A 27963-nucleotide genomic window follows, 5' to 3' on the forward strand; every position below is an offset into this window, starting at 1 on the left:
AATTTGAGGTGTATTTATAACTTATTTGACTTAAATTCGCCCCCCCCAATTCATTATAATACACAGCATTTACTATTGTGACTACTGTGTACTTTTGAAAATGGGCCACTTGGGCCAATGAGTGGAATTAAAACAAGAAATGTAGATGGATTCAAATGGCTGTGAATAGTCATTCAGCTAAATCATTTATAAATATACCTCTTTATGTCCAAGGTTTTTTTATATATATATATATATATAGAGAGAGAGAGAGAGAGAGAGAGAAAGATTCTTTATTGTGGCATTTATACCTGTTGTAGCTATTTAAAGACTCCAGGAATATATTATTTGTAAAGTCATAACCTTCTATAGACAATAAATTGATGAGGATTTTTTTACATTAGCGTATATACTCGAGTAAAAGTCGATCTGAGTTTAAGTCGGGGTCCCTATTTTTACCTTGGAAAAAAGGAAAAATTGATTGATTCAAGTATAAGATGAAAGTGGAAAATGCTGCAGCAACCTTTTAACCTAATGCAGATAGTGACCTGGCCTAGTGCTTCAAAAGCCAGGGAGCTAACCTCTAAGCCACACTGCAACCCATGGCCTGTGCAAACATAGCCTAACTTTTCTGTATGGCATTAGGTAAATCACTTGCTGACTATTTGTCTGTATTAGGCTGTCTGTTACATTACACACAGTGCCCCTCTCTTTGGATGATTGTCTTTATAATGCTTTATCATTTCTTCTTTTATCATTTTTTATTTAAAAAGGGTGACATCATTCTTACAGGGTATAGTGGATGAACATTTTTTAATTGATACATATGCAATGCATTATACATAAGTTGTAAACATGTATTTTTTATTTTCCCTTAAAGATCTTGACATGCAAAAATTAGAAAAAAACCCAATGACATTTGAATTAATAATTCAGTTAAAAGGAAACAAAACAGTAGCACATTAACAAAATTCCCACACAGAAAGACCATTCCTGAGATTACATATTTTAACTTAAAGATAAGATGCCTATTCCTAATTACAAGTCGGATGGATAATCGATGCAATACTTTTATACCACAGAAGTTAACATACCAATTTATTTTTTTATTAACAACTGCTTAAAAAAAATTAATTCATTGACACATGGCAAATTCTGCTTTCATGTCATCCAGTGCTCTGTAAAAGTGCTGTAGATCTCTCAATCCCTTGGCCATTAAATAGGCCTATTTGGACAGTGGTGAAGACTTGCATGCCCTCTCCTATCCTTCATTTCTAGGAACATGTGATGGAACATCCAACTATGTTTTTACAGAGTGCTGAAGGACAGTGCAGGCATGTTTATATGTCAGCACTGAAGGTATGTGTTCAAGATTTTTTTTTTACCTTTTTTTTTTTAAAAGAACAGGGCAAAGAGGTAAATACACAATTGAAATACTTATATGTAAAAAGTATTTCTACCAAAAATTTACAGTTCTGTTTAGCCAGTCTTGATGATTAAAAAAAAACATTGAATCTATTGTGTTAATTAAAAAATGTAAAAAAATTACAAAAAAAGGGGGAATAAAAGGAAAATAGGAGGAAAAATCCCAACTATAACTTATAACATTATAAAAGAAACCCGGATCAGGATTCAGGGAAAAGTACAAATAAAGAACAAAGGGTCGGTTACCATTAATTACATATAGCAAAAAAAAAAACCTTATATATCTGTCCTTTAGTTACCCAGTTGTAAATACAGACATGTTTAATGTAGGCATGGAGCATTGGATCCAGGGGTCCCATATGGATATGAATGAGTCATAAATATTCGGTCCTATTTTGTAAACGATGGGCATGCAGCTACGCATACACTGGGTCTGCTTTCAATTTGCTCTGTCTACTTTAAAGCTGATAAGTTTATCTACCTAGTTGCAGGTAGGGAGTGCCATTTACTGGGAGGCTATGGGCATTTGTACATTAAAAGGGCAGATATTTTACCCAACAATGTGGTAGCACTTTAGACTGCATTCTAATAAAAATGATCCCTGCCAGAAAGGTGAGTGGCATAAGAGCAGCAAAAATCAGTTTGCTGATTTCCTCTGAATAGTATGAACGCATAGAGCTGTCCCTACCTGGCTCTCGAAATGCAAAGGTGATATCAGCTTCAAATAGACCACATATTCTTATAGATAATCTGTCTGTAAATTTTGGCCTGTAAGGCTTATACATAGCCTATGGAAAATTTCAAGTATCATATTCTTTGGCTTGATATCTTTGGTATATTTATTTATATTCTTTTTCTGCACACTAAAATTTAAATTATTTTAACTGGAGAGATTGACCCTATTTGTCTTGGTGACACAAAACAGCAAATCATGTTATGACTACCAGCAGCGAGAGGAGATCTCTCAATTGACAAATGTTTTGATGGTAAATGTTTAAGTTTACCACGGGGAATTTATCTCAGGACGTTTAGGGTAATTCACCCTAGCAGCACACAGACAGCAAAAATTACCATTAAGAGGGTTTAACCCTTTCCTAATCTGTACGCAATAGTACATACTTTCTACAACTATAGAGTGTCACTGAGATGTATGACTTACAAGGCCCAACTGGACAGAACTATTTTTCCTTTGCAAGGTGCAACAGTTCACATTTATATATTTCAATTATGTGTTTACATAAGGTTTCACTTTCATTAGTTTTCATAATGTTGACAGCATCTGTTTTTCCAGTTTTATACATAAAATACAAGCTGGATCTAGATGTATAAACCTTATTATGTACTATTACAATACAGTTATAATGTCAGTTTTCTTTATGACAGAAGTATTTTATATCACAACATGCTCAACAATCAAATACAGCATGTCAGTATTTGTTGTAACAAATAGTATAACAGACTGTTTTTTTAGTAACTTCAATCACTCAATATCACAAAAACTTTTTTCCCTTATTATAATAATAATGCACTGCAAAAGCTGCATTTTCTATAAAATAGTCCATATCGATGCATATGTTTTATATTGATATGGGACTATTGTTAAAGTTACAGTATGACTTTTTTTAAATCAGGCTTCTAACCTGTACTGTTTAGAGAATGTGTTATAATGGCTGAGACCGCAATTTCAATATGAAATATGGTTTGTAGTATTGTGTGACTGGACAATTGGAACAAAAATGATAAGCCATTCAAAATAAAAGAATCCAAATGAAATAAATTATTTTTGTCTACCATTGTTTTTCAGCAAATTATTACAATAAAAGCAACTTTAATTTTGCTTTACTGACCCTAAAAAACACTTACCTTTCTAATGATAGCCAAAAACAAAGTTGTTATTTCATCACAGCATAATCCTTTTTAATTTCATCATACTATGGGAATATCACTACTATCATCCTTTAAAAAAAATATAGCTTGGAATTCTTATATAGTATGTTACCACCAACTTTTTTAGCTGCAAATATATCCATTATAAAGTGATTGTACCAGGGTATTTACATGGATACAAATAAATAAAGTTGGTCAACCAATACATAAAAAACATTAATCCATATTGCTGTAACATATTTTACATTAGTCCTGTCACATTTAACAGCTGTATAACCTGCATAAAATTGCAGATGTATTTTTTAGAAATGGACCTTTGTTTAGCGGACTTTTTACCAAGTGTTTGGCAAGGCAATAAATCACTGAGTGTTTAGAAATCCTAAACGCCTGCATAAAATTTCAAAGATTTCAGCTACACATAGTACTATCGTAATCACAGTAAAAGTATACATAGCAATCAGGAATATTGTTTTCTCAAAGTGTTCGGGAACCATACATCTGGTGAAATTGTATTTTTTATCTAGGCTTCCTGCATCACATTTAAAGATGGGGTTTACTTGGAAGCCAAAAAGATGAGATTGAAGCCAGAAGGCCACCACCTCTAAAGTAATTCTCAACAATACTGAAATTATGTAGAAGACTGTATAAACAGGCCTCTGGAGAATGTCTTCTTGGTCAATACTTTTGCAGGCTGCATAGAGATGAAAAACTGCTCCTGGAACTAGTACTGTCACCAGCTGAAGTGCCCAAAATACCTGCAAAATTGAAATTGGTTACAGTGTTAGGTGCACTCAAAGTTTTAATATAAATTTTATGTTATACAGAATAATAATGAAAAGCACTTGTAAAGCATTTACCTGCTTGGCCCATTATTGACCACATACTTTAGATCATCAGTTTAGGATATATATAAAGCCAAATCTTTTTAGTTTTATTTTTATGGGTAAGCAAGGGTTATCTTTCCAGTTTTATTGCTATCCAGGGCTCTGTCTGCAAGACATGGAATTGCTTTTTTTGTGGGATAAAGAAATATCAAGATCCAAATTATTAATATTACCACTGGCAAGTCCAATTTTTAGTAGCCAGGTGGCAACTATAGCAGTAAAACCCAACAGAAGCTTTTCACTTTTTTTAGAAGTAGAAACAAAAGCTTGACCTGCAGACCTTAATTTCTGAGTCACCTCATAAGGCTAAAAAGCTACTGCTTGTCTTTGTTCAGTCAATGTTTTCCTGAGACCCTCTATCTGTTAATCATTGACAAGAGCAAATTAGATTGGCTCCTTGTCTGGTTTTTTCTATGTATAAATGTCAGATGATTCTCGGCCGATACAAGCTGTAAGGCTCGTCTTGGACTAGAATCTGACAGGTACTCAGAGGCCTTCTGAGGTTGTTCATGGATTCATCCTTGTAGAATACAAATGACTGCAATAGAAGTAAAGGGAGGAGGGTGCAGCGTGCATGGCTCCCTTGTTCCCCTCCCTCTATAGAGCATAAGGACGCTTGTTTAGGCATCTTTTAGTCTTTTGTCATTGAAAATGATTGCAAAAAAATATTGTTTCCAACGACAAAAATCTAGCATTTTTATTGTAGCCTAAAGCTGCGTACACAAGTTCAATAATTGTCATTGGAAAGGATCTTTCACAGTCCTTTCCAAGGACAAAAGACTGTACATACATACAGCGCCATTCTGCTCTATAGATAGGGGGAGAACAATGAAGCCGTGGATCTGCCAGGACAGATCCATGAACGAGGAGCGCTGTACACACGCCTGAATTTTGTGCCCGAAGGTGATTATCAGCAGAGAATTATCCGACATGTGTACGTAGCCTTAGTTTACTTAGATGATGTCCATGTAGCAAATATGAAGCTGAAAGCTTCCCAACCATCTTTTGTTTCCAAGTTTTCCTATAAAATATTGCATGCCTAGGTGATTTTGATAGCCGGTTAGCAGGCAATTATTAACTGCTACACTGGGGATCAAAATAGTTTCTTGAACATGACAAAGAGTTCCTGTACTGAAATGGCCTCCACAGTCACCAGATCTCAATCCAATAAAGTACCTTTAAGATGTGATGGTACAGGAGATTTGCATCATGGATGTGCAGATGATAAATATGCAGTATCTGCATGAAGCTGTCATGTCAATGTGGGACAAATCCTTTAAGGTGCTATGCCAATAAGAATGACAGCAGTTCTGGAGGCAAAGGGTAATTACTGCAGTTCTGGAGGGTGTAACTAAGTGATTGTTTAATACCAAAATAAAAAAATAAGGTGAGGATAGTAATGAATCACTTTACAACTTGGTTTAGTATTACATGTTTTTTATAAGTAAACTTTTTGCAAATGCAAGTAAGCTAATGTGTTTTTCTATTGTACTGTATTTCTATTGTGTGTTTTCTATTGTATTGTAAAATATGTAATTAGGTATTGTAATGAATAACAGTTAAGATAAAAACTAAAATAATAAATAAAATTTACTAATCATCATAGCGTTTAAGTAGATGAACCTTCTTGCAAACTTCTGATAAATTTGATACTGTACACCAGAAAGTAAAATAATCTTTATGAATATTTTTATATTAATATTACCTATCTTCTTCACTTTTGGTTTTACACATTCCATTATAATCAAAGGGTAATGAATTATTGGTGGTTATTGTTATGCGGAAACTGTCAACCCAATGGAATGTATGAATGCATGTTGAAAACTGAGAAACTTCCTGAGAAACTTCTATTGTATAAAGTCTGTACAGGCACATTTCATTTCTTTATCCTACAATGTCAAATGCACTATAAGGTTCGTGGTGGAGTTTGATTTTTTTTTTACCTTAATACCTTATGTTGATAGAGTCAGTTAAAAATGTTTCTAAGATTATCCAAAATGACAAGTGGATTTGACCTGCAGTGGACCTTTTGACTTCAAGCAGGATTTGTATTCTCAGAGATTTGTTTGGGAGTGCAAAACCTGCTTAAAGGGCTTTTGAACAAAAGCACATTGCCATAGGGTTTAAATTTAAGTCAAGGGTAAGCACAACATTATCATTAAGCTGATTTTTTTAACTAGCTAAACAGATCATAATGCTTTATTATGATCTGTGATAGATATGAGATATGATAGATACCAATCTCTGCACCTGCAAACCTGGTTGTTAACGCTTACAGAATTTAGTATTCACATGATGCTGATGCCTGCAAAAATAAGCAGGGCTATGATGTTGTTCTACAGTGCCTAAAGGATAATAATGGAATATTAATTTTGCAAATACTGTACATTATCTGATATTTACTTCATTTTTAGTATTATTCTTTTTAAAATTACTTTTTTAAAAGTGTCACCAAAGGGAAATGCAGAATATTTTATATGAGGTTTTACCTTGTGTGTAATTTTTTTGGTTTACATTTTTCAGTTTATTTCCATTTTCATTTAATATTGTCTTTAGTATCCCAGAATAGGAGAATCTCTGCTTTTGAAGATTTTATGCTGTTAAGTGATCTATTTTTGTAATTTATATGGTTACTTATAAAAGGTACTTAAAAAAAATCACTCTACCTTTTCCTCCAGGAAGACGATCAGTGATTGGTACTGACTGTGTTGTTGTTTTTTTTACTGTATGTAATTATTTTTAACTCTCTGCTGATTTTCCTTTTAACCATAGTACTGTATATAAAAATGTTATATATGAATTGTAAATATAAGTTAATTAAATATGTCATATATAATTAATACATTTATATAATTTAAACTTAAATGTAAATGTTTTTGCTACTTAAGCATGAAATATTTATACTTTTATATTTTTTTTATATTTAATATTTTTTTTTTATATTTATTTTTATAAATATATTTATTTTAGTTAAAACTCTGAACATAAAAAAATATGTTTTTTTAACCTTTTAAAGTTTTGGACTTTTTTTGCACACCCCAACAATGTAATAATGTTCTAGAACGACATATTTATGACCACCATATCATAGAAAAAATAGATGATAGCAAGAGAGTTAACACCAAAATTATTTGAAGCAATATAATATTGAAGCAAAGGTATTTGTCTTTAAGAAAGATAGATTTGTGGTAATGCCATAGATAACAATAGCCTATCAATTCCTTAAAGTGTATATCATTTTAGCCTCACCTGAGGAGTTATCGGTCGAAACTGGTTATAACAAAAGAGATTGACCTCCCTCTTGTCTGGTTCACAGCTGAAATGTAAGGCCTCATTTCCATAAACAGCAAAACCCAAGACACCAAGGAAAAACATTCGCACAGAACCAAAGAAAAGGGTATGGAACTGACCAATCACCGTTGGAGGTCTGAGCTTTAAGAAAAACAAAAACAAACTTTATGAGCTTTTTTACAGTTAAAGCATATTTTCTAAATGCATATTTACTACAGTACTATTTATTAAAACAAATAACTTACATACATCCCTCATCGATCACATATTATTTCTGTTTTCTTCTTTGAAGAGCAATTATGCCACAAACATAAAAAGACCACACATATACTACATTCAGCATACAACTGCCTCAAAATAACACTACTGTCATCATTAAAAAAATACAACAGAGTGTTTTACTAACCAACCCAGCTCTGGAGCCCTCCATTGCTCATTGTGTTTATCACAGAAAGGTCAGCAGGAAAACAGTGCACGGATTTGCTCTTTGTTATCCAATATACAGATGATAGAATTCTCTCGATACATGGTAGCAAATAAATAACTGAGGGGGCGTTTTCCAATGATTTTGGAATTGTGCTGCAAGCATTAGCATACAGAAATCAAGCACAACATTACTGAACTAGTTCAGAGCAGAAACCTAACAAATGGACAATAATACAACAGCCAAAATCCAGGAGCCATGTCATCTCTCTCTCTTTTACTTTCTCCAAAGGAAAGCCTAAAGTCTTTAAGAAATGATGAATACTACCAACTGCTTAAGTGTCTGCAATGGTTTAAAAATAATCTTAATACAGACTACATTTTCCAGATATCTGTTACCATAGGACAGGCAGTTGCTGTTGTAAAGGTTCATAACTTTACTATTATGCATTTTTAAGAATTCTAACCCCTCTTTGGATACTCACACATCCTTCATAGAAGTTCTTGATATAATTTAAAGACATCTCTTGCAAAATATTATCTTGGTGAAAATCTGGAGTAATTCATGTCTCTCATTGCCAATTTGCTATCACTGGACCTAGATCACTGTTATTGCTCCCCCATGACCCTTGCTGTAAAAAACTCTTGTCTCTGCACATTTCTCTTTTATCTCTAGGCCCCAATCATTTTTCACTCTCCGGAACAAAAAAAAAAAAAAGACAAAACAAAGCGTAGTACATGTGGTCAGCTCTATAATACCCAGCAAACTCAGTCAGCAGAAAACCAACAGAATTCTTAGGTGAGTACAACAGTCTGGGGTGAAAGACAATGGCATATATTTTTTTTTACATTCTTAGAAACTTTCAGTTCAGATTTTCATCTCTTGACTAAATCGAAGTTGCTTGTATTTAAAACATGATTTTAAACACTTCTCACTCCCTTTTTTTTATTTATGTTTAAGTTCACATAAAATTATCTGAATGTCCTATATGTTTCAATCACAATTATATAAAAACATGGAATGTAATAGATCAGGTCACGAATAAGTTTATTTTTACAATGAGTCTTCAGTAAAGTAAATTCTTTTTGGTTGTGGGCAATTTTACAAAAGAAATACATATACATACATATACAAATGCACCAAAAAAATACACATTTTAAAAGAAACTCTAGCCCCCTTTCCTAGCCCCTTTAATTTAATAAATGATTACCCCCAAAGCCCCCCAAAACACACATTTAGGTCTTTAACTACCTTTGTCCACGGATGTGGCCTTCTGTGCCGTCTTCAGCCCTGATAGTAAAAGTTTAGTGGCAGGTTACCCTTAAAAATCCTATTGCCTTGTATTGGACATTGCTTTTGCAGTACAGATATAGACCATTCAAGTCTAAAGGATGTTACTCTGAGAGCTAGCCAGGACTAGATTTTCACTGGCCTTACTGCAAAAAAACAGGAGGCCACAGCCATTAAAGGGATGTGGGGTGGGGGGGTGTATGTTGCACTAGCTGTTTTCTGTCTACAAGTTTGTGAACTTGTCCTTTAGGAATTAGCATTAAGGAATTCTTATGTAACAATTACATGTATTGAAAAATTATGTTAGTGCCTTCAACAACCTATGTACAAGGTCATTCACTCAAAATATATTTTGTTCTATATTTTAGTAGTCTGGTATTAATTAAATTATTTCTGTTTGGATAGTGCACTTTACACATGATATTAGTATTTGAATTAAATTCTAGTTTTCATAATTATTCTTTTTTAACTTGCTTCAACTTACTTTAACTTACTTACTGAACTTACTTCTGATTTAAACAATTTTCAGTGAGAATATGTACATATTTGAAAGATGTTACAACTCCAAAAATGTTAAAGAATGTACTACTGGTTATTATAATGCACAATGGGCTCTATTTATAAAACAGGGAATCTGACATTTCCTCAAACAGGTCCATGTGTTTCAATGGTAGCTATTGATTCCCACCGGGGAATGTTTGAGGGAATGTCACATTCCCTGTTTATAATAGAGCCCAATATATATACAATAATATACATGTAGAGCTAGGGCTTAGAAAAAAATGCTTAATACAAAAAGGATCTATTTACTAATATGATATCATTTTTTACTAATTAATTTAATTCATTTTTAACAAGCCAGTGCAATGTACCAGCAAAAAAGTTTTTTTTCCTATTACAAAATTGATTACATTTTATACAGACCATAAAAAGTATGTTACTCACCAACCTCAGTCCAGGTGTTGTGTTGTTTGGGCGACCCATTCAATCCTTCTTTGGGTTTAATTACATCCTTGTTCTCAGAATTCCTAGGCTGATCTGGATTAACAGAGTCAGAGAGAGCCATTTCTCTGCCATTTCTGAGTGGCAGCTACTACATGTAACAACTCAACAGAAGACTGATCAACTTATAATAAATAATGATGGTATTATCCATAATTGGTAAAGAAATCTCTAGGAAATTTTTTGTGCCTTGGTACTTCCAGCAACAGAAAAGAGAAGAATTGCTCAGTACAGTACAGTAGCTACATCAGTGCAAAATGCTTTGTACATTGTATCTGATGGCAGAGTAATGGAAAGCTCAGCATCATGTGATCTAAGTAACTGAAAGCCCTTTTTTAGATCCCTCATATCACTAACTGACTAGGTTAGTGTAAAAATGCAAATCAGGGACTATGTTCCAGTTACAAAATCCAGATAATTGTATAGTTTGTTGTGAATCTACTCATTGTATCGTTACATTTTATGTTAAATATAAATATATTTCATTTATAGTTAAATATTTTTCATAAATATATTATTTGTTAAATGTATTGAATATATTTGACGTACATATTTAATATTATAAACTTACCATTACACCCCCCCCCCCCCCATTTAGACAAAGTTTACACTGAGTGATCCCGTGCAGCTCCTGGCGGCTGGCGTTTAGCCCGCTGCTTGGTCACACTCAAACCGCAGCGCTGGTTCTTAAAGGAACCAAGGTCTGCAAACTTAGCAGCAGAGCATTAATGGTACCACTTACTGCCACGCTCATTCATTTTCTTTGGGGCTTCCCAGGGGAGAAGCTACTCATAGCGTCTCCCCCAAGTCAGTGGTTAACTAGCATGAGGAAACAGTAACTGCACTGCAACCTCATGACCAGTCTGAACATAGCCTTACCCAGAAAAACAAGCAAAACAAATGTTTTTTTAAACAGACAAGACATTTTGTGTTTCAAATTAAAAACACAAAAAAATTATATTTCCTGAAAGCAAAGAACCAGCAGAATATAAACCATAACGTTAAAAAAAAGGAAAAAAAAAATCTGATTGTTTATATGGTGACTGCTAACTGCCAGATTTTGACTGCTGTGAACCTGGAAGCTCTCAGAGTAGGTTCACATAATGAATGTTCACAAATCCTTTCCTCACTAAAACCTCAAGAACACGCTGCCATTCTAAAGTCTATGGTAATAGGTTTTTTCTTACAGGTTACCTCTACACCTGTGTTCATATTACTCTATGTAATCTTTTCATGTTCATATAAGTTTTGGTTTTTTTCAAGACTTTTGTATACTCATTGCTAACAATTGTCAGTATGGCTTCCTGTTTAAAACAACATTAAATTTAAAAAAAATACTTGTAATATTTAGTTTAGATATTCAGAATAGGGAGAATATATCTACTGTAGAATTCTATTTTAGACAACCTCAAACTTGACAAACTCTATACAATAATAAATGTATAATTAGAAAGATGTTCAAAAATGCAAGTACCGGGCACCTGTGTAAAATATGTTGCAAAGCACAATAAAGTGAGTAAGGAGCCACATATGGCTCACAAAGCAACTAAGTATGGACCATGGCTTTAACCAAGACAAACGCACATATCTAAAAACATATGAACATAATATTTGTTTTTAATTACAAATTTATATGTATAAATTTAGAAAAATACATAATAGTGTACTTTATTGTATTTCTGTTTTTGAGTTTGGATACATTACTTTTTGTGCTTTGTCATATTTAGTTTTATCTTGTAAATTCTTAAATGTTTAATTCACAATAATGCATTTAGTAATAAATTTAGAGTTTACCGTATATACTCTAATATAAGCCAATACAAATAATCTAGGTACCTATTTTTACCTGAAAAATAGGAAAACGACATTTACACCAGTAGAGGGTGCTCTATGTTAAGGTAAAGTTCTACAAACTCTCTAAAATAGCAAGAGTTTGTAATACACTTTACACGAGAACACAGCATCATCTATCAGCCAGGGTATAAACCGAGATTCTTTTTCTAACAACCCCATTTTCAGGTAAAAATATATTGGTTTACATTTAAGTATTCATAGTATTTTAAATCAGAACCAAACATTTGTCAAATACCTTTTATCTAGCATATGTACCTTGAATATAACATTAATATAAGGCTTGAAATTACTCCTTTTCACTGGTATTTCTGAGGTGCTGACTACAGTATCAAAGCATGCGTAAATAATGAACAAACTTCTCCTATTTGCTCGCTGTGGGTATATATATATATATATATATATATATATATATATATATAATTTATTAATACACTAGAATGTGAGCCAATAAATTCCTGCAGTCCTGTTCCAGAATGCAGATACAGTGAGCATTGCCATCAGCAGAATTTGTTCTACTGACAGAATCACCGGTAAAAATGTAGAAAAATATCTAAAAAAGAAACTAATACAGCTGCCACATTTATGGGTGAGTAAACTGCAATATATTACATTATTTGTTAATGTGGAAGACACTATTCTTCCCTCTACCATGTACATAAGATAACTAGTTCTTGTTTGTGGGCAACCTTGGTCTTCAGGTTTCCACGTCATTACTATTCTCTGTTTTTACCCAGAATTAGTTTCAAAATTTGAGTTTTCCATGTTGGATCTGAATTTGATAGCTGTCGTAAAATTACAGTTCTATGAAAGTACATTTTAAAAAGAAAAAAAAACATATTTGGCACACCTTGTTTAGTTGAAAATAGACAAAAGTTTGATAGTACAGCCAAACCACACACTGACCTCTTTGCTTTCTGTTTGTTGTAATCCAGACACATGTGGAATATAAAAAGATGATCTTGAATCTAGCCAAATAATATACATCAATATGCCTGACTGATCCTTTAATACAAAACTCATCACCAAAAAACAGTTCTGTTTAACTATTCAAATGCCTTGTTGAAAAGATAACATTAGGTTTAGAATGCAGTTCTGCAGAGCTGTACAAACAGTAACCGCTCCAACTTTCTGTACCATCTGAATGAATTCAGCTGCTGCTAGAACAAGCAGGTTTGTTTCAGAAATGACGCTGAATGGACCATGTAAATAGGGGGTAACCTCCCATGTTCTCACCCAGTCTATGCATCATGGATCACAATGAGCAGTAGCCCGACAAATGTTTTTATGGTTTTTGTGCTCTATTCATCGAGTAAATATTAGTGATAAATATGTTCTTGGAAAGCCAGAAAACAACTGTCACATACTGGATATCAAAAAATATTTAGGCAGTAAGAAGAACAATGATGTGATGCATTAATATACTGTGAAGCAGAAACACCTATTCACTGTGGAGGCGTGTGTGCATAAAAATAAAATGGCTTTAAAAGAACCAGATACAGCTCAGAACATCAGTACTTCAATTCTGGTTTTATACTGCACTCATGATATAATAAAAAAATAGATATATTTTATTCCAAAACAATGCAATTTCTTCTGGGATCACATCATTCTTTGGAATGTTTAAAGTCATTGTGTAAATACAGATTGGTTATCTATGTTTCTAATATATTCATATGGTATTCTGTAAATATTATATGGCTGTATAAGAAATATTTATGGTGTTATTTATCCCCCTCCCTTCTTCTCTTCTGTCTCCTTCCCCCCCGTTTAAAAAATACAATAAACATTGATTATACATAAAAACAGATTTGGTGCAAATGCAATAATGGTAGGATTATGCCCACAGAAGATTAAAAGGTTATGCTGCCACAATGGTGGCAATATAGAAAATATATAACGAAGCACATTAAATGAATAACAGGGGATGACTAGTTTATGCTTTTGATGAATTTATGTTGGGTTATATGGCTGAGAAATATTACATTTTATCACAATAGGGAACTCTATACAATAAATAATCTTCTATCTTTTTAGAATTAATTTATAAAATTTCCTCTAAACCAAGGGTCAGCAAACTTTTTTGGCTACTAGGCCTTTTTAGGAGGTCAAGAAGGCACACTAGGCCGGACTCTCTCTCGAGTCCAGGAACGCCCCTGAAGGGAAAACCATTTCCTCCACAATGCATACAGAGAAGAGGGAATGTTCCCTTACCCCGGCGGCAGAAGTGTTATTATCGGCCGCGGTAAATAGGGAAGGGAGGCATACCATGGAGGCTCAGACCCCTGGCAGCCGAGATTAGGCTGGATCGATCAGGGGGGCATTAGGCCGGAAAAAACTACTGGCTAGGCCGTATCTGGCCTAAAGGCCAGAGTTTGCCTACCCCTGCTCTAAACTATGCATATATTGAGTTAAAGGGCCAAGAGGCACAACAAAAGGTTTCTGAAAAGCAACGTACTAAACATATCCCATTTCATTACCATGCAAAGATGAAGTTGGGTGTGTTCCCGTGAAGCAACCTGCATTTTTTTTATTTTTTTTTCTTGAAAAAGGAATCTGAACACAACTGCATTTGGGTATCTGAGGATGGTTCAAAAGAGAAACAAAATCTACAAATGAAAACAAGGCAAAGCAGAACACCACATAATTTCAGTTTATTTTTGGTGGGAAGTAGATGTTAAAGCAACTTTTAGAACTGTCTGAATTTCAACACAGCTGAATAATATTGTATTTTATAATGTGAGACTACAACAAAATGAACAACTCTGATCAATATCTGTAAATCTTACAAACTACAACAAACTGCAAGAGCTCTTTAGGACGGAATAGGTGGGGAAAGGCACCAGTTTAATTTTTACAAGCCCGATATCTTTCAGATACATTCTGCCAGCTGATAACATTCCAGATGGCTTTCAGGTAGTCTGGTCTAACATTTTTATACTGAAGGTAGTAAGCATGCTCCCATACATCAATACCCAGAAGAGGAATAAGACCTAAAAAGAATAAAAAAGGAAATTTAGTATGACGAAAAAAAAAATCATGCAAGCACTGAATAGGTTAGGGAAAATGGTGGGGATCTTAATTGTCTTGTATTTATTTATCATCATAATATATGCAAGTAGGATGCACTCAAAGATAGAGAATAGATTGGGGTTCTCCACCACCATTGGGAGAGAGGTTTGTCCAGAAAATTGAGTGATTGACGTGCCCTCCCCCATTAAATTTAAGGGCAGGTTGGAGGGCAATTTGAGCTGTGACATCTCCTGCAAAAATAAAGTTATTGTTAGACTGAAATACTAACATCTGTACACTGAAATAAAAACACACATAAAAAAAGGGTCTATATGTACAAGAAAAAGTTTAAGAATTATTAGTGAACAAGATTTATTTTTACTATTGTGCCTACTGTGATCTTTGGATAATTGTCCACTAGGTGGCAGAATAAGCCTTGATATTATTACACTGGGAAACAATATTGAACAATTTTTTGTTGACGTCGATTTTTAAGCTTATATACACTAAAAGAGGTGTGCTCATTCTGAAAGTGCAGTCAGTTTTTTTCTATCACATCAGGTTTTTTCTCTACCGCTTAAATTAATGTGATTATTGTAGTGTGGATTTGTACAGGCTATTCATTTGCACGCAAGACAAGTGTGGTGTGGTCAGAGGTTGTGTGGCAAGTGTGGTCAGAGGTTGTGTGGCAAGTGTGGTCAGAGGTTGTGCGCTGCTCTACATAGTGAATAGGCAAAAATTATTTTTCTACTTAAGCTACGTACACACTTCCAATTATTATCTTGGGGTTCTCCACCACCATTGGGAGAGAGGTTTGTCCAGAAAATTGAGTGATTGACGTGCCCTCCCCCATTAAATTTAAGGGCAGGTTGGAGGGAAATCTGAGCTGTGACATCTCCTGCAAAAATAAAGTTATTGTTAGACTGAAATACTAACATCTGTAAACTGAAATAAAAACACACATAAAAAAGGGTCTATATGTACAAGAAAAAGTTTAAGAATTAATAAAGTGAACAAGATTTATTTTTACTTTTGTGCCTACTGTGATCTTTTGATAATTGTCCAGTAGGTGGCAGAATAAGCCTTGATATTATTACACTGGGGAACAATTTTGAACAATTTTTTTGTTGACGTCGATTTTTAAGCTTATATACACTAAAAGAGGTGTGCTGATTCTGAAAGTGCAGTCAGCTTTTTTCTATCACATCAGGTTTTTTCTCTACCGCTTAAATTAATGTGATTACTGTAGCGTGGATTTGTACAGGCTATTCATTTGCACGCAAGACAGTGTGGTCAGAGGTTGTGCGCTGCTCTACATAGTGAATAGGCAAAATTTATTTTTCTACTTACACACTTATTTCCTTTCAGATCATGTCTGGCTGTGTCTTGTCGTACGTGCCTAAACAACCCTGATTCATTTTGTTATATCTGTGGCAGTTTCACCATTCCCAGTCAAAGGGCAAACATCAGCACATCTGTAGAACAAGCCTATTTGGCATATTTAAAAGATAAACTTGATGATCAAGGTAAGTCTTGGGCCCCTCATAAGGTGTGCAAACAGTGTGTTGAGGGTTTACGGATGTGGACAAAGGGAACACATGATAAGATGCCATTTGGTATACCTATGGTTTGGTGAGAGCCAGGAGATCATTTCAGTGACTGTTACTTTTGTATAGTGAAACCTTTAGAATATAACAAGAAAAATAAATGTAACATGGAGTATCCTAGTCTACCATTGGCTATACGCCCAGTGGCGCATTTAGATGAAATCCCAGTGCTGGTTTTTGTTACACTACCCTTTCTTGAAGAACATAATTATGGTGATGAACTAGGTGACAACAATGATGAAGAGTTTGAAATTGAAGAGGACTTTGTTCGTAAGGGATCTGATAAGCATGAGTTGAGTGATTTGGGACGTAATTTGGGACTATCGAAGCTTCAGAACTCCTAGCATCAAGATTGCGTGAGAAAAACTTACTTGTAAAAGGAACAAAGTTATCGTACTTTCAAACCAGAGAAATTGCATTTCTGCAGTACATCTAACTGACAGTGGCTTTGTGTATTGCAATAACATACCTGGTTTAATGAAGGAATTGGGAATTCCAATCTATTACTAACTGAATGGCGACTATTCATCGATAGCTCAAAGCGGAGCTTAAAGTGTGTCCTCCTTCACAATGGCAATATATTAAAATCAGTCCCAATTGGCCATTCAGTTTCTCTTTGTGAAGAATATGCAGACATAAAAAGAGTCATAGAGTTGTTGCAAAATCACCAACCCAATTGGGTCATCTGTGTTGACCTTAAAATGGTATGCCTCCTTCTTGGTCAGCAACGCGGATACACCAAGTATCCCTGTTATCTGTGCATGTGGGACAGCAGGGCTCCTGGGATCCATTGGGTGGAAAGGAATTGGCCTCCAAGATCTGCCCTAAAACCAGGAGATCCAAACATTCTACATGAGCCACTTGGAAGGACGGTATATCAGGGTAGATGGGATGTACATATTATGGCTGACTATTGTTGGCGCATCCGGCGGGATTGTCCTAACACTGAACAATCCAGGAAAAGCTATCGGCGTAAATTTTTACCTTAACCGCTTACCCGATTAATTTACAAATGTTTTACTGTAAAAAAATGTCATAGAGTAACAATAAATCCTTTGTTTGAACAAAAGAAATTTAAATAAACAGTACAGTCAAGTCATTTCATTATTTTTTAATTGAATGTAAAATCTGTATGTTTTTTGACAAAAATGAAGGGTACCCTGTATCGTAAAAACTGTACGTGATAGCGGTCATTTCTGGATTCACCACCCAAAAATTTGTAAAAAACGTGTCAGATCTAACAACAAAAAATTTGTTCCCCGGTGTTATGCTTTGAAACCAGCATTGCAAGAGGAATTTAGAGGGCTGTGTAAAATACTGTATGAAAATACAGGTGAATTGATGGGTGAAAAAAAAAGTAAAAATACAGCCCATGAAGTTATTGTCAAATAATATTAACACTGCTATCTTTGGTCTAAGCATCTAGGTGGTGATGGCCTATAATATACGGTGCTTTCTCCCTATATTAACTAATACATTAGAAGATGTTTGAGTCATTCTTTTCTTCAATGCTTGGTAAATTTATTTCATACGACTATGCCAAAATATCAGCACATAGCCATTTTCATACCTTTCGCCAAAGCCTCTGAATATTTCTCCTCTGCGATATTTAGGTTGTTGACATAGGTAGCATGATGTTTACTGTGATGGAGCTGCATAATCTCAGCACTGATATGAGGTTGCAGTGCACCGAAATCATAAGGCAAGTCAGGCAGTGTATGTTTCTGTCTGGAGGAGGAAGAGCATCCCAATGCAGGAACGAGTTTAAGGCTTGTTCTGTAAAAAAACAAAAACATAATATATAATGGTTGTGTTCAAAGTGTGGACAATTTAGTTCTTCTTCTTAACTAGACCAAATCACTTTTTCATAGATTAAAGTTGTGGTATGTTATCTGTGGAATGGACATGTGTGCCTGTGCCAGTGGGACCCCAACAGCCGCCTCGAACTGATGTCACAGGTATAGACTTCTGGATCCTGAAAGGACCCCACCGCCACATAGCCAATAGGAAATGACCATCTCATAAATGCTTTAAAAAACCCAGGTCTCTTAAGAAATGTACCCATGGGTTTAGGTGGGTAAAGATGGCATTTAGTTTTGTAACAAACTGAGACATAGAGATGCATAGCGTTGGTCACAGGTCCTTAGCTTACCTGTCCCACTGCTGACATTTACACATTTTTTAAAAAACCCAGCTCACAGATGGATCCACAGCACTCTGAAGGCAGCCAGACATTGGGCACCACCACCAATGCTGGGGCATTATTATACAGGTAGTCTCCGAGTTAAGGACATCCGACATATGGGGCTTCACTGCTCGCTTGTGTGCAGGACAGACGCTTGATAGGGGGAAAGGGGGCAGTTTGCATAATTTGCAGAAGAAATCTTTTGCTAAACACAGCTGGGGTTGTGGGTAATCTTAGGGGCTGAGCCATTCTGCAACATGTTGAGACAAACATCTGTCCTAATTGCATTTATTAAAATAATGTACCTGTTCCGACTTACATACAAATTGAACAAACCTACAGTCCCTATCTCGTATGTAACCCGGGGACTACCTGTATTGCCATTTATCAGTGACAGTGAGTATTCTGCACACCTGCTGATACCAGGACATCTTCTACTATTAGTGACCTCCAACACAAGACAATTTCCTCCTCCTGCTGACCTCCAATGGCAGGTTTATTTACACCATTACCCCCAAACAACATGAACAGATGATTAACTGGCCCTTTGTATAGAAAGTTTTGTGACCTCCAATCTAAAATAAAAGTTTTTACAAATTAATAAGTTTTCCCTGACTTTAGTGTGAGCAATCCTCAACACCAGACACGCTGCCCCTTTTATAAGCCTAACGTTACATAAGTGCACCAATTTGGATGAGTCAGATACAGCAGACAGAGGCTGTCCTGCTAGCAGATAACACGATGACAGCAATCCGCAGGTGGCTGACAACATGCAGCCATGGCCACCCGCAGACCGGTCACATGGCCACCGCAGACCGGTCACATGGCCAGCACTCACCTGCCGCACAAACTCAGCCTGCAGAGCATGGTTATATAATCTGGGACTGGAACACTGAATTTTACAATCCAACAGTGACTACTGTGACAGTCTGTCCTTGATATATCTCCTCCCACCGCCCCTCCAAACTAGTTCCGGTGTTATCCCGGGCAGCACTATAATGACACTCTTGCACCGGGCACCCACTAACACTAGAGGGCGCTCCTTACATATCTCCAAGTACAGAGAAGTTTATAGATTACAGTCAGAGTGGACAAAGTAAAGGAAACAGCAGATAAAAATATTTTGTTGTTTTTCTTTTCTCACGGATTATGTGGGGAGAGATCTGTTTACAATAGTTATTTTTCATGCAAGTCTATTGTCTATGGAGCACCCTGTGGCTTTGTAATTTATATTACATGAATGTGAAGATTAATTTTAATGCTGGATACACATTTGCAAATATTGTCCCTAAAAACAATGATGATTCGTTATTGTTATAGGTGACAGTTGAAGAAATGGCTGTACAGAAAGACCGCACTCCTCTGCAACTGTGGGAGCACTTTGTAACTTTTTATGGGCAGAAGATATGACTACATCTAGCTGAATTCACTGCTACTAATATAAAGTAAGTACCTGAAATCCAAACAGAAAAAAGGGAAAAGAGGGAAAGCAAAAGTACAGAAAAGCAAGGGAATATAGCAATCTTACACCCCAGGCTGGCATAATCCCATGTTGGGAGATATGCATTTGTTACACTCCCGGCTATTCTTTTCTATTGAGAAGGGGAGGCATGTAGGTGACCCTTGTAATATATAACTATAGCAGACACTCAGTGGATTGTCAGTAGACATTGAACATGGTAGATGGCTAACCACATTCCCAAAAACACCAGGGGACACTTGTACACACACTAGATTTCCTCCTGGTACAAAGTACAATCCTTTCAGGCAGCAAAAGTCAAAATCAACATTTCCTAACCTTTTTACTCCTGAGGAGCCCTGGAAGTCAATTTCAGGTCTTAGGAAACCCTACTAAAACCATCAAAGTTTAGTTGGAAAAATGCATCTGGTAGCCAGTGGGCACATAGCGACCACTCAGCTTGTTACTTTTATTTCCGCTATACAGGACAGGCAATAAATCTGTATTTTGATCAGCTTATATTTGTAACAAGAACATATTTTGGTAGCACATTTTTCATATATTCGCTTTACAAAGTTGTGATGACTGAGTGCCAACAAGAAGTGTGTTTTTGTGGTCAGCATGGTGACATCATCAGAATAGGGTCTTTGTACAAATAAAACATCCAAAACCTGTTCTCAAACAAATTTTTATACAGAAATGTGCCTTTTAGGCAGTGGTTCATACAGCCCTTTCCAGCAGTTTTTACAAGGGGATGTGACCCATCACAAGCACCCTACAAACACAGGATCTAATAGTGTGCATTGACTCCAGTTCCAGAATGTGGGGGATGAGAACCAGAATAAGAACACAATGCTAGCAGATAAAGCACAGGAATAAAAAACATACCAATAATATGAAACAGTATGTATGATATATATATAACAGACATCATAAGTTATATGGGACAAATTAATCTCAACAAAGGGACAAGAAACAGACGGGTTACTGCACAAACTACTCACAGTACCCACTGTATAATCGCCAAAGTTCCTGTACCCACAATACTCTGCCACTATTGTATTGCCATAGGGAATAGTTTTATAGCCACACAGTCATTAGGAACAAATATCTTTTTAAATACCCTTCCAGAATGAGCTGGTGTGGAATATGAGACATTAATCATACACAATGAGGTGGTGTGGAATATGGCAGGTACAGTGCAGTGTATGGGGCAAAGAGATATGGAGTTAGGAAAATATAACAGTGTAGTGGAATGTGGAAGATACAGCACATTAAAAAGAATAAAGAGGTGTGGAATATTGACAATAAAGCACAGTGTACAGGGTGAGGCTGTGTGCAATGTAGAAGATACAGCGCAGTGTATAGAAAAAGGCAGAGTACAATGAGGAATGTACAGCACAGTGGTAATAAACATGCATTGTGGTGTAAATGGTCCCTGTAAAAACAAAATACTATTTACATCAATACATCAAGCACTATTTTTGGAAGCCTTCCTCCAGTCTTGGTGTTGTGCATATTTTCCAGCAAATGCAACACTTCCTGTACCTGGCCTGCCACCTTAAGCTATAACCAACCAATAAATCTGAGGTCTGAAAAGTAGACAGAAGCTAACAAAAAATTAAGAAGTGGGAGATTTATGGCATCAGGACAAAACATTGCATAAATTGCATGTTTTTTCACATCTGTGACATTTGTTTTGTGGAATAGACATCCAATACATGTGAGGTGAAACATGTCATTGATCATCACTTAAGCAGCATCTTTCCACCATTTAACTCCAGAAGAACCTATAGAAATAATTTCAGGCATCAGAGATGTTTAAAACAATATTACAGACAGCTAAGAAAATTTTTGGTAAAATCCTACTAGGGTTGAACTCCTAACAATCCTTGGATGAACCCCACTTGGAATGGTTGGACTAGATCCTTGTGTGACTTTCTGGTTAGTGGAAATTTCTATTCATCAGTGCGCAGACAATCTTATTTTTGTACAATATGCAATTAGAATTATTTTTTCTCTTAAAGTACTTTAGGACCCTATTTACACTATTCTGCTTTCTTGTGATATGGGTAATATTTAATCGGTAATATACACAGTAACATTAATCCCCAAAAAGAAAAAAAATGTACCAAGTATGATTTTTTATAAACATGAAACACTACAGAATTTTGTTTGCATTGCTATTTAAATCCATGGGAATGTACAACATGCTTTGAGTAGGTCTAACGTGGGTCAGAAGGAGGTCAACTGCAGGTTGAATGCCCCAGTCAATAAATTATGAATTATTTCAGAGGCATCTCAAACTGTTGTCAAACAGGTATAATGACACTGCCAATGAAATAGCAGAACTATATGCACTATTTAGTTTACATTGTAAGTTTTCATTATTTATATTAGTCAATAAAAGCTTTTTAAATTATCTTACCTTTTTTTCTAAAAAAGAAATTTAGCTTTATTGATAGGCAACCTTTATTGATAGGCATAACCTTTTTTTCTATGTAATCCAATACTACCTAGTAAGTGAATGTGAATTTCTCACAATGGGTAGTAGTAATATCATTCTGTTATCATTTTATTAGTTTAGCCTTGTGCTGAATGATGAGCAGATGCATCCTTATGCAGATGTGTTATCTGGCTACGTTTTTATCAGCTGCACTGCAAAAAATGTTGGTGCTATATAAAACAGGTAAATAAGGTGGCAAAAGGGTCAGGCAGGGGTCAGTCACTAGTAGAGGGTGGATTGGGGGTAGTTGGGGGGAGGGTTATGGATAAATATAGGGAGTCTCCTATGTAACACACAAACATTGGATTGTGCAGTACTATTTTTATGCAGTACTGAAAAACAAAAGGATTTAGCAAACAGTGCTGGTAAATGCAGTAATGGTTTAACCTCCCAACTGTTAAGCCCGAACTTTTCCGTGCTAAAAAAAGTTGCAATTATCGTTAACCCCAAACTTTTCTCACTATATTAAAATCCTCACTTACCTGGTCCCGCTGTGCTCATCCAGCGTCGTGTCCGTGTTCTAGCGTCGTTCTCCAGCGTCGATCTCCCTCTCCAGCGTCGGGTGCCTTCTCCTATACCAGCGGGACCGGTAAGATGCCGGCCGGCGGAACACAAGATGCCGGCCGGCTTCTTACCTGGTCCCGCTGATCATCCAGCGTCATTCTTGTTCCAGCGCCGGGTGATCTCTGAAACAAGAAGCCGGCCGGCGGAGGAAAAAAAAACCGGCTGGCTTCTGTCTGCGTGCGTGATGACGTCGGCGCGTGTGCGGGAAATTCAAATAGAAACTCATTCATTCATTTTGTATTGGATTGAATACAAACTCCTGTATCCAATCTAATACAAAATAATAGAAAATATATTTATGTGGTTTTGTCTATAGGTATGTGACGTTGGACACTAGGGAGGTGTTTTAGAAAAATATATTACTATACAGTATACCGAATTATCGCATTTTCAGTATTTTTCATTTATTTATGTATTCTTGTTTAAGCTGAATTTTGTGTTTTTCCTTTAATTTTATTAAAAGTAATTTTTTTTTTTTTACATGATTGTGTGTTTCAAACATTTTTTACATTCATTATATCTACCAGACCCCTATTCGGACATATTTCTGTAAGTTACAGGTCTACAATTTAAAAAAAAAAATTTCATGAAAACCTGTAACGCTTTTGGTACAGAAATCTAGACATCAGTGTAACGCTCAGGTGGTTAAAGAGCCTGTTCACCAATGCTAGAAGTCTTGCTTTGTAAAAGTGTTTTAATCATGCAAGATTTTAAATACGCTGACATTGACTGGAGTAATGGCACTACAGGTACACCAAAAGGGAGGAAATTTATGAATTTAATACAAAATAATTTTATGGTACAGTTTATAGAAGCGCCAACTAGAAATGATACTCTGCTGGACCTAGTTGTTTCCAACAATGCAGAGCTTATAACAAATGTGCATATAAAAGAGAATCTGGGTAGCAGTGACCATAATATGATTAATGTAAGCTGTAAACAGGAAGCAAAACAGGAAAGATAAAAACATTCAATTTTAAGAGAGCAAATTTTCTGTTATTGGGGACTCTTTGTGATTTGGACTGGGAGACAATATTGTCCTCAAAGAGCACAGAACAGAAATGGGAATGTTTCAAGTCTGTTCCACACAAACACACTGAAAAATATATTCCAAAGGGTAATAAGTTTAAGAGGTTAAAAGTAAAACCTGTGTGGCTCACAGCTAAGCTGGCTCATGTTAAAAAAGCCATAAAGAATAAGAAAAGGACATTCCAAAAATGTAAAAATAAAAGATCACCTTCATCATTAGAAAACTATAAAGAATTTAACAAAAGATGTAAAAAGGTGAAAAAATGTGCAAAACTTCAAAATGAAACACAGATTGCAAAGGAAAGAAAGGCAACCCAACTTTTTTTTAAATATATTAATAGCAAAATGATCAGATCTGAGCATGTAGGCCCCTTAACGGATGTCTCTGGGTTGGTAATTGGGGATAAACAAAAACGGAAACTTACTAAACACTTTTTTGTAGCTTAGTGTACACAAAGGAAAATGTCAGAGCTCAAGTCCAAATTCATAATAGCAATGTTACTGCCTTAAATGCGTCACAATGGCTCAAAATTGATATGACTGAGAAACAGTTGGGCAAAACTAAGGTTGAGAAAGCACCAGGACCTGATGGATTACATCCATGTGTCCTCAAAGAGCTTTGGGGATTGGCATAAGAGGATTGGCATAAGGCCAATGTGGTTCCTATCTTCAAAAAGGGAGTAAAGTCATTACCAACTACTAACTGGTACGGTTACTGTCCATAGTTGGAAAGGTTCTAGAGAGTTTAATAAACTCTTTAAGAACCACATAGAGGAGTTTCTGTTGGAAAATAATAATATAAGTGATAGTCAGCATTGATTCAAGAAATACCTAAGTTGTCAAACAAATTTACTCTCTTTTTATGAGTAAGTAAGTAAACCAGTAGGCAGTGGAATAGCAGTTGATATAGTGTACTTGGACTTTGCTAAAGCATTTGACACAGTACCCTACAGACAGTTAATGTATGTAAGTTAGGGTCAATAGGCTTAGAAAAGTAAACTATTATTATTATTAATAATAATAATAATAATAATATTATTATTATTAAACAGGATTTATAAAGCGCCAACAAATTACGCAGCGCTGTACATTAAATAGAATACATTTACATCTGTAAAGTGATAGAGAACTGGCTTAAAGACTGCATCCAGAGAGTAGTGATTAACGATTTATACCTTGAATGGTATAAGGTTATAAGTGGTGTACCCCAGGGTTCAGTATTGGGACCTTTGCTGTTTAACATTATAAATGATATAGAGTTTGGGAAAGTACCATTTCTGTGTTTGCAGATGACACTAAACTATGTAATGGAATTAAGTCCATACAGGATGTCTATAATCTACAAGCAGACCTGGATGTACTGTTTGATTTGGGCAGCCAAGTGGCAAATGACATTTAATATAGATACATGTAAAAAGTTAGGCACTTGGAGGCTAACAACATGCATGCTTCATACTGTCTAGGGGGGATACATTTGGCAGAGTCAGAAATAGAAAAGGATCTGGGGGTTTTGGTAGATCATGGAGCTGCAATATTCAAAGCTAGTAAAGTACTTTCTTGTATTAAAAGAGGAATAGACTTCAGAGATAGAGACATAATCCTGCTCATGTACAAAGCATTGGTCAGACCACATCTGGAATATGCAGTCCAGTTTTGGGCACCAGTTCGCAAAAGAACATTGTTGAATTGGAGAGAGTGCAGAGAAGGGCAACTAAACTAATAAAAGGAATGGAGGGGCTCGGCTATGAGGAGAGATTAGGTGAACTGAATCTATTCTCCCTTCAGAAGAGACGTTTAAGGGGGGATATGATCACCCTGCATGAATATATATAGTTAGGTCCATAAACATTGGGACAGACACAACTTCTTTTCTAATTTTGGTTCTGTACATTACCACATCTAATTTTAAATGAAACAACTCAAATGCAGTTGAACTGCAGACTTTCAGCTTTAATTCAGTGGGTTGAAAAAAAAAGATTGCAAAAAAAAAGGGTTTTTTTTAACACAATCACTTCATTTCAGGGGCTCAAAAGTAACTGGACAAATTAAAAAGCTGAAAATAAAATGTTCATTTCTAAAACTAGGTTGAAATTCCTTGCTGGCAATGACAGCCCTGTAGTCTTGAACTCATGGACATCACCAGATGCTGGGTTTCCTCCTTTTTATTGCTCTGCCAGGCCTTTACTGCAGCGGCTTTCAGTTGCTGTTTGTTTGTGGGCCTTTCTGTCCGAAGTTTAGTCTTCAACAAGTGAAATTAATGCTCAATTGGGTTCAGATCAGATGACTGACTTGGCCATTCAAGAATATTCTACTTCTTTGCTTTCACCCTCCTAGCATTCTAATTCTGTCAGTTTTTTGATGCAAAAAGTGACCCTATTTTTTTTTTGCATTAAAATTTTTGTTTATATTGTGGGCCTGTAATTCTTAAGAATAAATCCTGGGTATAATAATTATATTTATTTTTTATATTATAATCATAATTTATAATATAATACATAATTATAAATCATTATTATAAAAAATAATGAAATAATAGACAACAACAGTGTAATTTGTCAAAAAAAAAATTTTTATTAAAAAATTCTCACTGAAATTTTCCAAATAAGGGTGCAATAATATTGATTAATAATAATATAAATTATATGGAGATTTTAGAAAAAAAATATTAACATTTTTAGTAGACATCCCAGGTATGGTAGATTTTGAAGCAGGGTGTTGCACAAAGTCCAACATCACAGTCAGGACAGTAGAACCTGGTTTCTTTGCGTTTCTTCCTTCCTCTGTCATCGGTCTATGAGCAGCAAACCACGCACATCCTTGTAGGTGCGGCCTTTTTCGGGGTTGGTGGGATGTATTCAACGAAGTGACGACCGGTCAGGCGTTCTGGGTTGACAACGGTGGAAGCACGACATCCAGGGTCTATTCATACCCACTGATGGTGTTTGGTGGTTCTTGACTATGGATTCAGAAACTTGCACAATAAAGTCTGAATGATTCACAGGCCTCTGACTATTTTTTTTGTACAGAACGTAGGCATTCCATAGGCACTGCTCAACTAGATGCCTGAAAATCTTCTTGTAATACTTCCTTTGCTGTTTCCTCATTGCTGGGTGGAATGTCATGGCTTGGTCAGCTCTGTCGACACCTCCCATGGTGTTGTTGTAGTCAATCACCACCTATGGCTTCATCACTTCTTTCCTACGTTTTGTGTGTACCAGAACGGTGGAGGCATCATGGACAGTACTCATCAAGCACACATCTTTCTTGTCACGCCATCTCAGGGCCATCATCTTACCTTTCTGCCAGGCAACAATTTCTCTTGTCTTCAGCGTCCCTTTTGCAAACAATGATGGCAGGTTGCGCCGGTTAGCCCTAACGGTTCCATGCGCATCTGTTCTGTGTTGCAGAAGGAACTCAAAGCTCAGGAGAGGTGTAGAAATTGTCAGTTATGACACAATAGCCCTGACCCAGCAATGGCTCAATGAGGCATAGCACTGAAGATGTTGCCAATCCATAATGGCTGTATCTGGGGTTGAATTGTGTCCCTGTTCCAGTGTACAGTACCGTA

The 27963-nt window shown here is 35.7% G+C and overlaps 3 protein-coding genes across 4 annotated transcripts in view; 1 reads left to right on the forward strand and 2 right to left on the reverse strand.

Moving 5' to 3' along the window:
- Window positions 1-1382: 1382 nt before the first annotated feature.
- GJE1 (gap junction protein epsilon 1) lies at window positions 1383-10705 on the reverse strand. Of its 2 annotated transcripts, XM_072409312.1 has the most exons (4): window positions 10126-10705; window positions 7586-7607; window positions 7425-7491; window positions 1383-4046 (listed from the first exon to the last, which is right to left on the reverse strand). In XM_072409312.1, exons 1-4 carry the CDS (start codon window positions 10244-10246, stop codon window positions 3651-3653), a joined length of 606 nt encoding a protein of 201 aa, XP_072265413.1. In that variant the 5' UTR covers window positions 10247-10705; the 3' UTR covers window positions 1383-3650. The 2 variants fall into 2 exon arrangements, with proteins under 2 accessions (XP_072265413.1, XP_072265412.1); XM_072409311.1 differs by lacking the exon at window positions 10126-10705 and adding an exon at window positions 8375-9035 and having other exon boundaries at window positions 7425-7607.
- Window positions 10706-14671: 3966 nt separating this feature from the next.
- SOD2 (superoxide dismutase 2) lies at window positions 14672-19814 on the reverse strand. The gene is made up of 4 exons (XM_072409314.1): window positions 19676-19814; window positions 18223-18428; window positions 15182-15296; window positions 14672-15028 (listed from the first exon to the last, which is right to left on the reverse strand). The coding sequence occupies exons 1-4, from the start codon at window positions 19702-19704 to the stop codon at window positions 14881-14883; spliced, it is 498 nt and encodes a 165-aa protein (XP_072265415.1). The 5' UTR covers window positions 19705-19814; the 3' UTR covers window positions 14672-14880.
- Window positions 19815-19960: 146 nt separating this feature from the next.
- Window positions 19961-27963, forward strand: part of WTAP (WT1 associated protein) — a 42274-nt gene continuing 34271 nt past the window's right edge. The window contains exon 1 of the mRNA XM_072409310.1: window positions 19961-20282. The gene's annotated coding sequence lies outside the window, so the exon portion shown is untranslated. The remainder of the gene's footprint in view (window positions 20283-27963) is intronic.

Source organism: Pyxicephalus adspersus, chromosome 4, assembly GCF_032062135.1.
Source record: "Pyxicephalus adspersus chromosome 4, UCB_Pads_2.0, whole genome shotgun sequence".
Lineage (NCBI taxonomy): Eukaryota > Metazoa > Chordata > Amphibia > Anura > Pyxicephalidae > Pyxicephalus > Pyxicephalus adspersus.

Excerpts from the sequence above, each read along its gene's own strand:
- GJE1 (XM_072409311.1), bottom strand. The coding sequence starts at position 8,413 with ATGTCTTTAAATTATATCAAGAACTTCTATGAAGGATGT. Across the intron at positions 7,608-8,374 it reads AGAACTTCTATGAAGGATGT|CTCAGACCTCCAACGGTGAT; the intron begins GTGAGTATCCAA and ends TTTTTCTTAAAG. Across the intron at positions 4,047-7,424 it reads TTCGACCGATAACTCCTCAG|GTATTTTGGGCACTTCAGCT; the intron begins GTGAGGCTAAAA and ends TCAATTTTGCAG.
- SOD2 (XM_072409314.1), bottom strand. The coding sequence starts at position 19,704 with ATGCTCTGCAGGCTGAGTTTGTGCGGCAG. Across the intron at positions 15,297-18,222 it reads TTCAGAGGCTTTGGCGAAAG|GAGATGTCACAGCTCAAATT; the intron begins GTATGAAAATGG and ends TTATTTTTGCAG. Across the intron at positions 15,029-15,181 it reads AATGGTGGTGGAGAACCCCA|AGGTCTTATTCCTCTTCTGG; the intron begins ATCTATTCTCTA and ends TTTATTCTTTTT.